This window comes from Lonchura striata, chromosome 3, assembly GCF_050655825.1.
Source record: "Lonchura striata isolate lonStrDom1 chromosome 3, ASM5065582v1, whole genome shotgun sequence".
In the NCBI taxonomy this organism is placed as follows: domain Eukaryota; kingdom Metazoa; phylum Chordata; class Aves; order Passeriformes; family Estrildidae; genus Lonchura; species Lonchura striata.
The window spans coordinates 59,279,882-59,291,890 of NC_140705.1; the positions used below are offsets into that span (position 1 = coordinate 59,279,882).

Genomic DNA, 12,009 nt, shown 5'->3' on the forward strand with positions numbered 1-12,009 from the left:
ATATAAATGATTTTTACTGTGTCATAGTAAACTTGCTTTTAATCACAGGCCTTAACCTGGTCTCTAAAAAGGAAATAAACACTAAAATTAAAAAATAACAGAAATGGTGGGAATTAAGAGCTAAGGAAATTCCTTTCTCTGCTTCACATATACAATTCACCAATCCATCTGAAAATATACCAGAATATAATTTCAATTATAATTGTAAACCCCTGCTCCCTTTATCTGAAGATTAAAGTACATTGACTTAAAAATAATTAAAATTAAAACACCAAGACTTTAGATTGTTTTTAAGACTAGTTATAAAAAGGCTGCTGAATATTTTATAGCAAGTTTTACATTAAGCTTGGGAGTATTACTGTAAGCAAACCATAAAATGTCTTTTAAACAAGCTTAAAATATTTATATATATCCAATTAGAATTTTTAGTGCTAAAAATACTCACTAATAACAGCACTGAGAGTTTTTCATTGAAAATCCAGCATCCCATCCTGAGTGTCTCTCTCTATGTAAGCAGTAGATGACTCTTGCCTTTCAGTGTAACCTGAGTTCTCTGTCCATTCCTTGGGCTTTTCTACTGATCCTTTTGTCTTTAGTTTTTAATAAGCACCTAGTAGGAGCATGAGTTCTTTCTAGGAATTTTCTAATTAAAGACTGCCTGACAAGAACAGATCACCTGAGTGACATGTCTCATGATCTGTGCAAATAAAATGCTGGTCATTTTCCAGTTCTTTTTCTCTCCAGAGTTATTTCTCAGCAAATGAAAGATGCTGTCATTAAATTGTCCTCTTGTACTAGCATGTGTTTGGGTGGGGTTTTTTTCTTTGTTTTTGTCTTTTGAACAGGGTGCAACAGTTCTTCATGGTTTGTCTTTTAATTCAGTAGCAAATGGCACTATCCCTGATGTGTGTATAATATGAGTGTGTCCTGGTGAGGGCACCGCATTTACCCTTGGTTCCCCCTTGCCAGAAGCTGTGCAAATTCTGCTTGTAGTAATCTCGTTTTTTCTCTAGTAACATATTTTCCTTAAGGCTTTCCTGACTTGACTGTGAAGGAGACCTTTCTGTGACAAAGTAACCGAAAATTTCTGAAAGTTGAAATGCTATCAAGCTCAGCTACTTTTTAAACCAGTGCTAATGGCTGTTTATATGGGTTAGCAGAATCATGAGTCTGTTGTTACAAATGCTTTCAATGCAAGCATTTATGAGGGATTTGCTTTGAGCTTTATTTTTCTTGGATGGTGCAATTAAGTATTATTTAACAAACTTCATGACAAGCCACGTGCAATAATTGGCTGCTGTCCATTATGTAACTCGATATAGGCTGTCCCCACAACCACCCCCTTTATAGTGATTTGGTAGTGCAGGGGATAACAAGCTAGTGAATCTTGCTGTGTTTTTCAGGGGTCAAAAGATGAGGAAATAAGGGAGAAGGGAAGAAGAATGTGCAGATGGTAAGGAGAAATACTAGTAAGGTCAGATGCCAATTTTAACTACTTAAAAAAATAGGAGGGAGAGAAAATCCACTATCTGGATTAGCTGCACTTCAAAGGGAAATGCAGCACTGCGATGTTCGGCTTTGAAGTTCAGCCGATCCAGACAGCAATTTTCTAAACTGAGTTAAAACTGGCATCTGAAATAGATTTTTTTTCAGAGTACAGCAGATTCATATGCTGGTTTAGGCTCCAAAATTTGTCTGGATCAGCAGCTGTACTTCAAAGCAGCACATCTCAGTACAGCATTTGACTTTGAAGTGCATGTGCTCCAGATGCCAGTCCTCTTAAAGGAGCCAATGAATCAACTGCACTTTAACTTTTGTCTGTTGAAACAACTATACTTTTTCTCATATATAATGGTAATGTGTGTGGTCTTGAGTATGGCATCTCACAATAAAAATATAAATTTAACAGAAAAGCTCTTTATTACTTCGTTTTGTACAAAGGAACTGGTCAACAACATTTTATTATACTGATTTGCAGTGATCTCGGAAAATTTCTAGCACAAACTATTCAGACAAGACTCAGGAAAAGACATTTTATTGATTAAAAATGTAATGGTATTCCATTTTGTTATTGTTTTATCATTATGAGCTACAACTGTCCTAAAAAAGACAGAAAAATTATTAAAAGGCATTCATTCCAACAGTTGGGTAGAAAGAAGTGCTGGCCATGCCAAGTTCCCATGCAAGAGACAAGCAATTCTGTTATTAGCTTAAAAGGTCAGTTTTTGCATGGAAAGAGGTTTATGAAGTGCTGAATTGTTCCATGTAAGTATCTCAGCATTAATGTCAATGTTTGTATCAATTACTGCTACAGACCTCAATCACTGTTAGTTCTATTCTATTTGACAGCAACCTCTATCTGAGATTGTTAGTAATTTTTTCAAAGTACTTTGAACTGTGCTTACCCTTTGCAAGACTAATTATTAGCATGAAACTGCACACACATACCCATACATATTTCATTTTGCTAGGCTATCCTATTTTTATTATTAGATATGCCTGCCTTGTTTCTCAAAGGCAAAATTATTTCAGTCATCTCTGAACTCTGCCCTAGCCCTTTCATAGTTTTCCTCTGTGCTTGACTTTGTTAGTAACCTGAACTTTGTGAGCTTCACTCTGCTACTTACATGGATGGATACAGGTAAACAAGTGATCCTGAGACTCAGAGTGCTGTAAGTTTGCAGACCAGCTGAAGCCATTTAATTGCTGACTGTATCAGAGGATATGCTTTGTATTAGTCTGTACAAAGTGGTGGCATGTCTGTGTTCTCTAATTTTACATTATCTTGGCTTAATATTTCCCAAAAATATTCAAGAAGTGAAAGGCAGATTTGTCTTTGATGAATGAAGCCGGTGAGCATTATATTGGATAAAACATTCACTTTTGTGAATAGAGAAACTGCTGAAGATAATTAGAGATCAAACCCTTTCCTTTTGTTTTGTTTGGGGTTTTTGTGCGTGGGGTTTTTTGGGGTTTTGTTTGTTTGTTTCTTTTTCCCTATGAAGACAACTTTGAGGGAACAGAGGTCAAAGTACATCTTTTCTATAGTGCTCTGATTCTAGCTTTACAAAAGAAAACTGAAATGCCATAAACAGTGGCTGAGTGACTAGTAGCATTAAAAACCAGTTATATAATTTTTAGAGATTTTCTCATAGTGAGGCTTTATTTTTTATATTTAACTGCCTCGTTAATGTTAATGGATTTTTTTTCTTTTATAAACTGCACTCATATTATGGATGGGGGAACTGTTTTGCAGTTTGTGAACATTCATAAAATCCCTAAAGCTCTGAAAGACTAATGTAATTCCAGCCTTGTCAGTGCCAGAGATTCAAAAATTATCAGAACGTTCTAAAATTTATGAAAGTAAAAAATAGAGAGTGTGCAGTCTGGGGAACAGTACTGAGACTTCAAGGGCATCTGGCTTCCCATTTACAGCTTTTTGTCAGTAACAGTGTCTTTATTTTTGAATAAAATATTAAATATCTTGGCCCTAAACATGGGCTTGAGCAACAACAACAAAAAAATGCAGTTACCAAAACACTTGTGATACAGCTGGTAGAATTAGCAGGGATATTGAAGTATTGACTATATCCACAAACTCAGTCATTTGTCACAAGGCAAAAAATTCAGAGAAAAACTTCTGTTTTTATCCAGAAAAGCAGAACAAAGTTTCATAATTCCATTAAAAAGAAGAAGAAAAGAGTTCTGGTTGTAGATCCAGCTCCTCTTGAACTCCATAAACCAGTGCAATAAAGCAGCTCCTGTCCCTCTGTTAGCAGACCTGGTACTTATATTAGGGATATTTCACCTGATGGGCAGTGCCAGCATCCGGAATCACAGTGTATGCTGGGGATGCCTGCAGAGTCAAGAGCAGGAATCAATAGCATGGCAAAAATGGAAAGGGTCTGGGGTCAAAATCATGTTGGAAACTAAAAGAGAGTTTGTCACTGACCGGTGTGGGAACAACTATTGTTTCTGCCTAAAACAGGGCTCAGCACCCTGTTTTAAGACTCTGGTTCTTTCCTCAAGCCAATTAAAAGGTTAATCAATGAGAAACATAGCAGTTCTGTCTTGGGAGATAACCAGTTCCCAGACAAAAAATATTAATATATGAATCCATATATTTTCTCTCTCAAGGGACTCCTTTATTGCCATGTTCACACTGTAATCAAAATATATTCAGGAGCAATTTCAGATGTTCAAAAGGTGTTTGTTTCATTAAGTGCCAAAATCTCCCAGCTCTTGGCTGTGCATCACCAGAAATAAACTATCATACCTTCCTAATTACATGTGCAAAATTCTAGTTTTCCCACAAGAGCTGTTTTACACCTTAATAACAGGAAACAATCCTTCAAAGCAGCTGAAATCTTGTACAAATAGATGTGTCCACAGGTTACTCAGAAGAATTTTCCTCTTAGCTATTTTGTAGGCAGCATACTGTGAAAACAGTTGAAAAAAGGAAAGAACAAGGAGAAGGAGGAAAAAGGGATGCATAGCATCCATGATTTACCTCCCCTAGAACCAGGGCACCACCAATGGAGAAATTATTGAGAGGCTCCATATGGGTATAAAAGGGTTGTTCAGGTTTTACATCAGCACACAACCAATTCCTTTATATTACTGCACATATCTAATCCTCCCAATGCTCTCCAGTGTTGGTCAGATTAAGGATGAGACCTGGTGAGAAAGGACACAGCAAAGCTGAGGATCTCAGACCCTTTTTCACCTTAGTTTTTACTGGTAAAACTGACTTTCAGTTATTCCAGGGCCCTGAGGCAAGCTGGAAAGTCTAGAGTACAGAAGGTATACTTTTGGTGGAGAATCAAGTTAGGGAACATTTGAGCCAACAGGGCATATGCAAGGCTTCAGAACCTAATGGAATACAGTCAGGAGCTGAGAACACTCTCCATCATCTCAGAAAAGTCAAAGCTGCTGGGTGAGCCCCTAAGGGCTGGAAGAGAGCAAGTGTCACTTGCTCCCGTGAGAAAGAGCATCTGGCAACCTGAAGTGGTCAGCCTCAGCTCAGCTCACTCCCAAGGAAGGTGATGGACCAAATCTATCTGGAAACTGTTTTGAGACAAGACAGGAACAGCCAGCATGACTTTACAAGGAGCTCCGCTACCTAGTGTGTGAACCACATGTACTTATTGCAATGAGTCCACTCAGGGCCACAAAGATTATTAAAGGCCTGGAGCATCCTTCATGAAGGGAAAAGCAGAGAAACTTTTCAGCCTGGAGAAAGAACAGCAGACTCAAGGGGATCTTGTTAATGTGTATAAATACCTGATGGGAAGATCCAAGCTAAATGAAGGCAGACTGTTCTCAGAGATACTCAGGATCAGAGGCAATGGGTTCAAACTGTAACAGCGGAAGTCTTGTCTGAACATCAAGAAACTTTTACTGTGATGGTAACTGGCACAGATTGCCCACAAAGGTTATGGACTTCCCCTCCTTGGAGATACTCAGAAACCATCTGAACACAGCCCCAAGCAACCTGGTGAAGAGGACCCAGCTCTGAACTCTGAGAAGGAAGGTTGAACAGAGAGATTTCCAGTGGTCCCTTCCAGTGTCAGACAATTTGGATGTCTGAATTTTCCACTTAGTTTACCAGAACAAAGTGAAGGGAGTGTTCTGAAGTTTCTTACCCTAGACTATGTGCATATTTAATTTAACTAAATTAATTTGTCTTTTGTTAAAATTTTCATGAAGAAGTTATTAGATTAGTCTGATTTTATTTCTGGCTCTAATTCAGAACTTTGTGATCTCATTAGCAGTCCATTTTTTTATGAGGAGGATATGTTTTGGAGTGCTAGATTGAGTATTTTCAGTGGAATATTTATGGCAATTTTGGTTGATGCAGTGTTAAATTTTTCACTGGACACACCAAAAATAGAAAGAAGGACACATAGGTATTTAAGAAACTTCATATACCCTTTAAATGAATAGCAATGACACAAATAAAGACTTAAATTGAATTAATATAAGGACTTGTGAATAGGTATATTTTTATGACTGTGTGCTACAAATAATTTTTCAAAAAATACATCATCATGCAAATTCCTTATTTGCATAGTAGTAAAATTACCGGAGTTGATAAAACATTATGTTATTTGAATGGTTTTCAGTGAATGATTTCTCCTCATTTAGACTTTATATTTTTTCCTAAATTCATTCCGAGATTATTACTAAACCCTGTTTCATGTTAAATTAAAAATTAAATACAGTTTGCCCAGCATAGGAGCATTAAAAGGTCACTCCTATGTACTCCTTGGTGTCAGTAATCATATGCACATGCAGGAAGAGTAACCATACGTACAACCTTTCCAGATGGCTGTTCACAAGTGTGCACAGAACAAAGGTCAAGAGCTAAGAGTTCACCCAGTTGAAAGCATTTTTCTAGGATGTTCAAAGTGGAAATTGTATTTTAAAGTAATTACAGCCCATCATTTTTAACACTGCAGTATAGAAATATATAAAAGCATAAGCTGTAAGTGTTCTGGACTTATTTCTCTGCTAGTGAAATGTTATTTGCCTCTATTACCTGAAATTCAAATAAGTTGGTGTCATTGTCTATAAAGTATCTCTCTGTTGTGGGAAGAAGCCATGAAAAGGCATAGACAGGGGTGAGTAATGAGGATTGAATATATGAAGAAGAAGTGAAGAAACAATGAATAAAGAAAAAATGGGAGGATTACATATTTATGAAATATTTTCATAGTTTAAGCAACAGGGCTCTTGTGAGTGAATGTTTTCAATTGATGCCTTTCTCCTTTCAACATTTTCTTCCCACATATTTCTCCCTTATCCTAAATCTATTCTAAAAGCAGTGGTTTTGCAACTAAGAATAATTAGTCCTATGCCAGACTTCTCTAATGTCTCATGCCAATGTGCCAAGTAGGTAAGAAGCCTTGCAATTTGTGGCACGTTTGATTTAACTTGCCGTGGACAAAGAAACAAATGTATTTTTAGGATAAAAGCCTTAGTGGCTGCACATGTTTAAATCATCTCATTATTTGGTCCTTGCATTTAAATTGTGAGTGGTTCCTTCTAATAAGACCCTGATTTCATTCATTTGCACCTGTAATGGAGTAATTCCTAATCTGTGGGGCCATAAGCATGAAAAACAAAGCAGCCGACCAGCTCAGGCTCTTTTTTCACCCCTCTTCCCCTTTGAGTGTGGTGTGAGGACTTCTTCCTCCTATCCACAGCATACACAGGCTGGCTCACTGCCATGCTTTATTAAGAAAGAACATAAGCAGCAAAATCAGCTCTCATCTCCTCCAGCCAGACCGTGACCGGCAGTGTCCCTGCTGATGCAGCACCTCCACCAGCACCACCCCATTGCCCTGGCCCCACGCCTCACCCCACCCGCCCCTGCTGTCCACGGGCATCGCCCCTCGCCAGGATTCCGGGAAGTCACCCCTTACATCATTTTGCTCCTAATTTAGATTAACGATGCAAGTTCTTCAAGGCTTTGAGATGCCTGCAATTTCTGTGGAATTGTAAATTTGCCTTATTGTAAGTATGAACATAAAGGTAATGGCAAGGACGTAGTGATTATAGTATTTAATCTATGCCTGTTTATACTGTAGTTGCAACTTAAGCTAATGAATTCAGTTTCTTTAAAGGCTTTCCCAACACAGTGCTTTAAACCAGAAGAGATTAAAGTTGGTTTATATTAAGATATTGCTCATTTCAGATCTTGTAAAGGTTCTAACAACTGCCTACAGTTTGAGAATAAAAAATTAAAAGACACTTAAAGGACTATAAGTAAACTGCTACTAATTTAAAAGCGGAACAACATTTTTATAATGTATTTTATAGAAATATAACCTTGAGGGAAGCCTATTTACAAATCATGCTAATTTTAAAATTGTTTTAACAGCAATTCAGTTCAGATGTTCTGTTTCATTTACTTCAATATTCATTTCATTGTATTTGAATTCTATGTACTTTACTATATAATTTTTAATTCCTCTAATAATATAGTTTTATAATATAATGATGTATTTTTCATTCAAAATATACACTCATTTTTGGTGGCTCTTGCCATGCTAAAAATGCTGAAATGCTGTTCAAATATTTGTTTTTAGTCTTAATATAAAACTTTGCAAGACAAAGATGAGTTATTAAAAGAAAAATCAGACGGGGAGATTAAGTGACTTTTCAAAGAGTAACAGCAACTATGAACAGGCTGTGGCTCATAAGCAGTTCATAAGTCTTTTGCTATTTGTATGCTGTTTTGAAAAAAGCTGAAACATTATTCATATAAGACATTAAAACTCTACTCTCAATTGTTATTATAGTAAAGAAAATGGTGATATGTAATCAATATACCCAAATGTTTTTAATGTGATTAGATAGATCACTTGAGAGAATGACAGCAAGAAACAAACAGGAAGATGACAAGAGATTTATTGCTTAATTTACTATTTGTCTTCTAAAGATTTTTGAGCTCATGTAGTATTAATACTTTTTAAATGGGAAACTGCTACCATAGCTTGTCAGACATGCTCCAGCATCCCTGTCCTGACATGACGGTTCATACAGGCACTGGAGACTGGGAACTTTCCCTGGGACAGGGTCTGCTGTGTAGGGAGCATGTCCATCCCCTGCCCAGCCTGGGGAGGAAATGCCAGACACATTCACATGCTGTTTCTTCTTGCAGCCTGGGCCATTTCAATCAAAATGCACTCTGGATATCTGTTTATATATGTAAGAATAAAATTGTATACACAGCATGAAGCTTTGTTTCCTGGCATGCAGCGACTTGTGAAAAGTTTGTGGTTTTGAGTAGAAAACTGACTCATTCTGAATGCCTAATACAGTGGCTGAGACAATGTCCAAATGGTTGTGGGAGTCCCGAGTAGGAATATGACTTGATTTATAGCATTGGTAAAATCAGTAGAGGAAAATGCACCAGTAGTCAAAAATCATGTAGAAAGACTGGTAACAGTAGAGAAGATGGCCACAAAGATCAGGGCTGAAGATCACGCCATCATTTGAAAAACTTCAGTTCTAAATATTTTTCACCCTCTTCCCAGGAACAGTGTTCAAGAATGTCAGCTTTCAGTTGACAAATAAATGAACCGCATCCACAAGAACTTCTTGTGGTGACAGCCTTGAGAATATAAATCAAGGATAAACTGATCTAGTGAGGATTTCCAGACCTTAAAGATGTCATGGGATGATTGCTGAGGACCATGAAGTGTCCTACACATATGAATGAACTATCAAACCTACAAATGACAGCCTATGGTACACTGAAAACTGAAACTGTATGGACAATACTCAATAAAAGTAGTTTCAGACACAACATATAAATCATGCTGTGCACAACAGTATGTATTGCTATATTTAATCAAATAAAGTAATCCTTAAAAATAAATGTTTGACATAAAATTCTTACCGTATTTCTAAAATCACAAGTAGCTTTCCTCAGATCATGCTTCCAAGACAGATTAGTCAGAGCTGTGGTAGTGAGTGATTCTTCCATCACAGCTGGCCTAAGTTTATTGCCATCACAGAGTGGCAGGCTGTAAACTGAGCCTGTCAGAGAATGGGTGTATTTATTAAAACATGTAATTTATCCCTGAATGTAGAAGCTGCACCAGACTGGTGTAAATGTGAGATGGGGCAGAAGAGCCTACAAGAGAAAAACAATGATGAGGGTAGATAATTAAAGTTCTAAAGGAACAGATTTTGACTTACACCATCCCATAATTTGCTTTTCCTTTAATGATTTCCCTCTGTCTTCTATACATGTAAATTGCACTATCTGAATGTCCACTGAATGCTAAATTGTCATTTTTTTTTCTACTTCATTCTCTTTCATCCAAAATCTGGTTCTCAAAGCCATAAGAAAATTTTTTTTTTTCAATTTTCCACCACAGAATAATATTTGGTCCAATCTGTATTGGTCAAAATTATGGCATTATGTTTTGCAATATTTGTTCACACTGATATTTTATATTCAAAACCAACTAATGTTTTATATTTTTTGAATTTTACATTTTTATTTTTCCCTTTGAAAAGAAAACTGTGAGAAATTACATTAAAATAGTCAAACCCAGATGCTTCTGTTTTGTATAATTAAAGTAGTTTAACTGTCTTAAGAAGCTTTGAAGATGAGTTTCATGAAAATTGTTTCCTCACACTGTTTTGAATATAAAACATTTCACAATCTGAATTTTTTTTGCAATGCAAAAAAAATTGTATACAATATACAAAGAAAACTGATCATTTGATATGATTGATAAATGTGATGCCTCTCACTAAAACTGTGGAGCATATATAGTCATATGTCTGATAAATATTTCATAATTGTGACTCTATTTTTGCTTATTAGTTTTGGCTTTTATCCATGAATTTTACAGATACTTTGATGACTTTTTTAATGTGAAAAATACCTGCAAGTAGTCAAGTTAGGAGGTTAATTGTGTCTGGTGTGGATTATTTTCCTGTTGGTATTGAACTGACCTTAGACTTTCTGTCTGTAATTTTCTTTCTTTGAAAAGAATGGGCTGAGGGTGAGCTGGTTTGTACTTTATCTACTCCTTGCCCAGCTGTCAGTGAAGGATGCAAATCTGACCTCACCCTGACCTGATCAGTGTCCTGCTTGGGACAATGGTTTTAGGAAACTGTCTATAAAATGTCCTAGTTTTGGCTGGGATGGAGTTGGTTTTCTTTCTGGTAGCTGGTACAGTGCTGTGTTTTGGATTTAGGATGAGAATAACACAGTGATGTTTTAGCTGGTGCTGAGCAGTGCTTACACTAAGTCTAGGACTTTTCAGGTTCTCATAAGTGCCTTGCCAGCAATTAGGCTGGGGATGCACAAGAAGCTGGGAGGGGACACAGGCAGGACAGCTGACCCCAGCTGATCATCGGGATGGATATTCCACACCATATGGTGTCATGCTGAATAATGAAACTCGGAGGGAGCTGGCTGTGGGGGGTGGAAATCTGCTGCTTATGATCTAGCTGGGCATCAGTCAGCAGGTGGTGAGCAATTCCACAACTTGTTTTGTCTATTCTTTTAATAATTTTATTATTATTTTTCCTTTATTTTTCTGTCCTGTTGAACTGTCTTTATCTCTACCCACTGGTTTTACCTTTTTTTCAATTCTCTCCCCCATCCTACTGAGAGGGAGTGTGTGGTGTTTAGCTGCCTGCTGGTATAAACTGCAAAAACAGTTCAGGAGTTAGGGCTGATGCTAAGAATTTCTCAACATATTAACTTGAACATAAAGACAGTTTTCTGTCCTGAAGAATTAAGATCAGAAAGGTACAGCTACCCTGTACCTAGGCTAAACACTGTTTGTCTGCACAGGTCCTCTATGAGCCAAAATGTCATTGCAGCAGGAGGAGCTCAATTTTTATGAATTGTCATTACCATCCTTCTTACCCAGCACCTACCTGCTGTAGGACAAGGAGGGATGGAGTCACACTGTAGGGGAAGTGGGCTGTGCAGTAGCACAGGAAAGATGTTTATATAAAGGAGGGCACTTCCACTTTCATTTTTACACGCAGTTATTTTGACTTCCATTATTCTTTGGCCAGAGAAGGTTGCCTTAGGTTCAAGATTGCCTTGTAATTGAGAAAAAAAAAAAAAATGCAGCTGATAGGCCTAAATTTGTTGTGCAAATGAACACACCTATCTGAATATCCACCACAAGCTGAGTGCTCCATCAAGCCTTAGAGAAAATAGAACACATCTCATTGACTCCCTGCAATGGAAGGAGGTCTGTTTGTATCTGGCCTAAAAAGGTGCCTCAAAGGGACTGGGCTGAACTAAATGCAATCCTTTGAAGAATAGTGTTGAGGTGATGGAGGAGTAGGTTGGAGAATAGGCCATGAAGGAAGAGTTTGACCTTTGCTTTGTTTATCTTAAGATGCAGCTCTCTTCAAAGACAGGACAGAAACGCCATTAATTTTTACATGTATTTTTAAACATTAATGGATAAGTTGAGAAAGCTAAAATGGCCTTAATTATGCTTTTTTCTGGTGGCT

The 12,009-nt window shown here is 37.2% G+C and overlaps 1 protein-coding gene across 2 annotated transcripts in view; it reads right to left on the reverse strand.

The window, feature by feature from the left end:
• The window catches only part of NOX3 (NADPH oxidase 3), a 39,164-nt gene extending 38,559 nt beyond the window's left edge, over positions 1-605 (reverse strand). For both annotated transcript variants that reach the window (XM_085576636.1, XM_021532112.3), the window contains exon 1: positions 446-605. In XM_085576636.1, the coding sequence (XP_085432762.1) occupies positions 446-490 (45 nt within the window). In that variant the 5' untranslated portion in view covers positions 491-605. The remainder of the gene's footprint in view (positions 1-445) is intronic.
• Between the last annotated feature and the right edge of the window lie 11,404 nt (positions 606-12,009).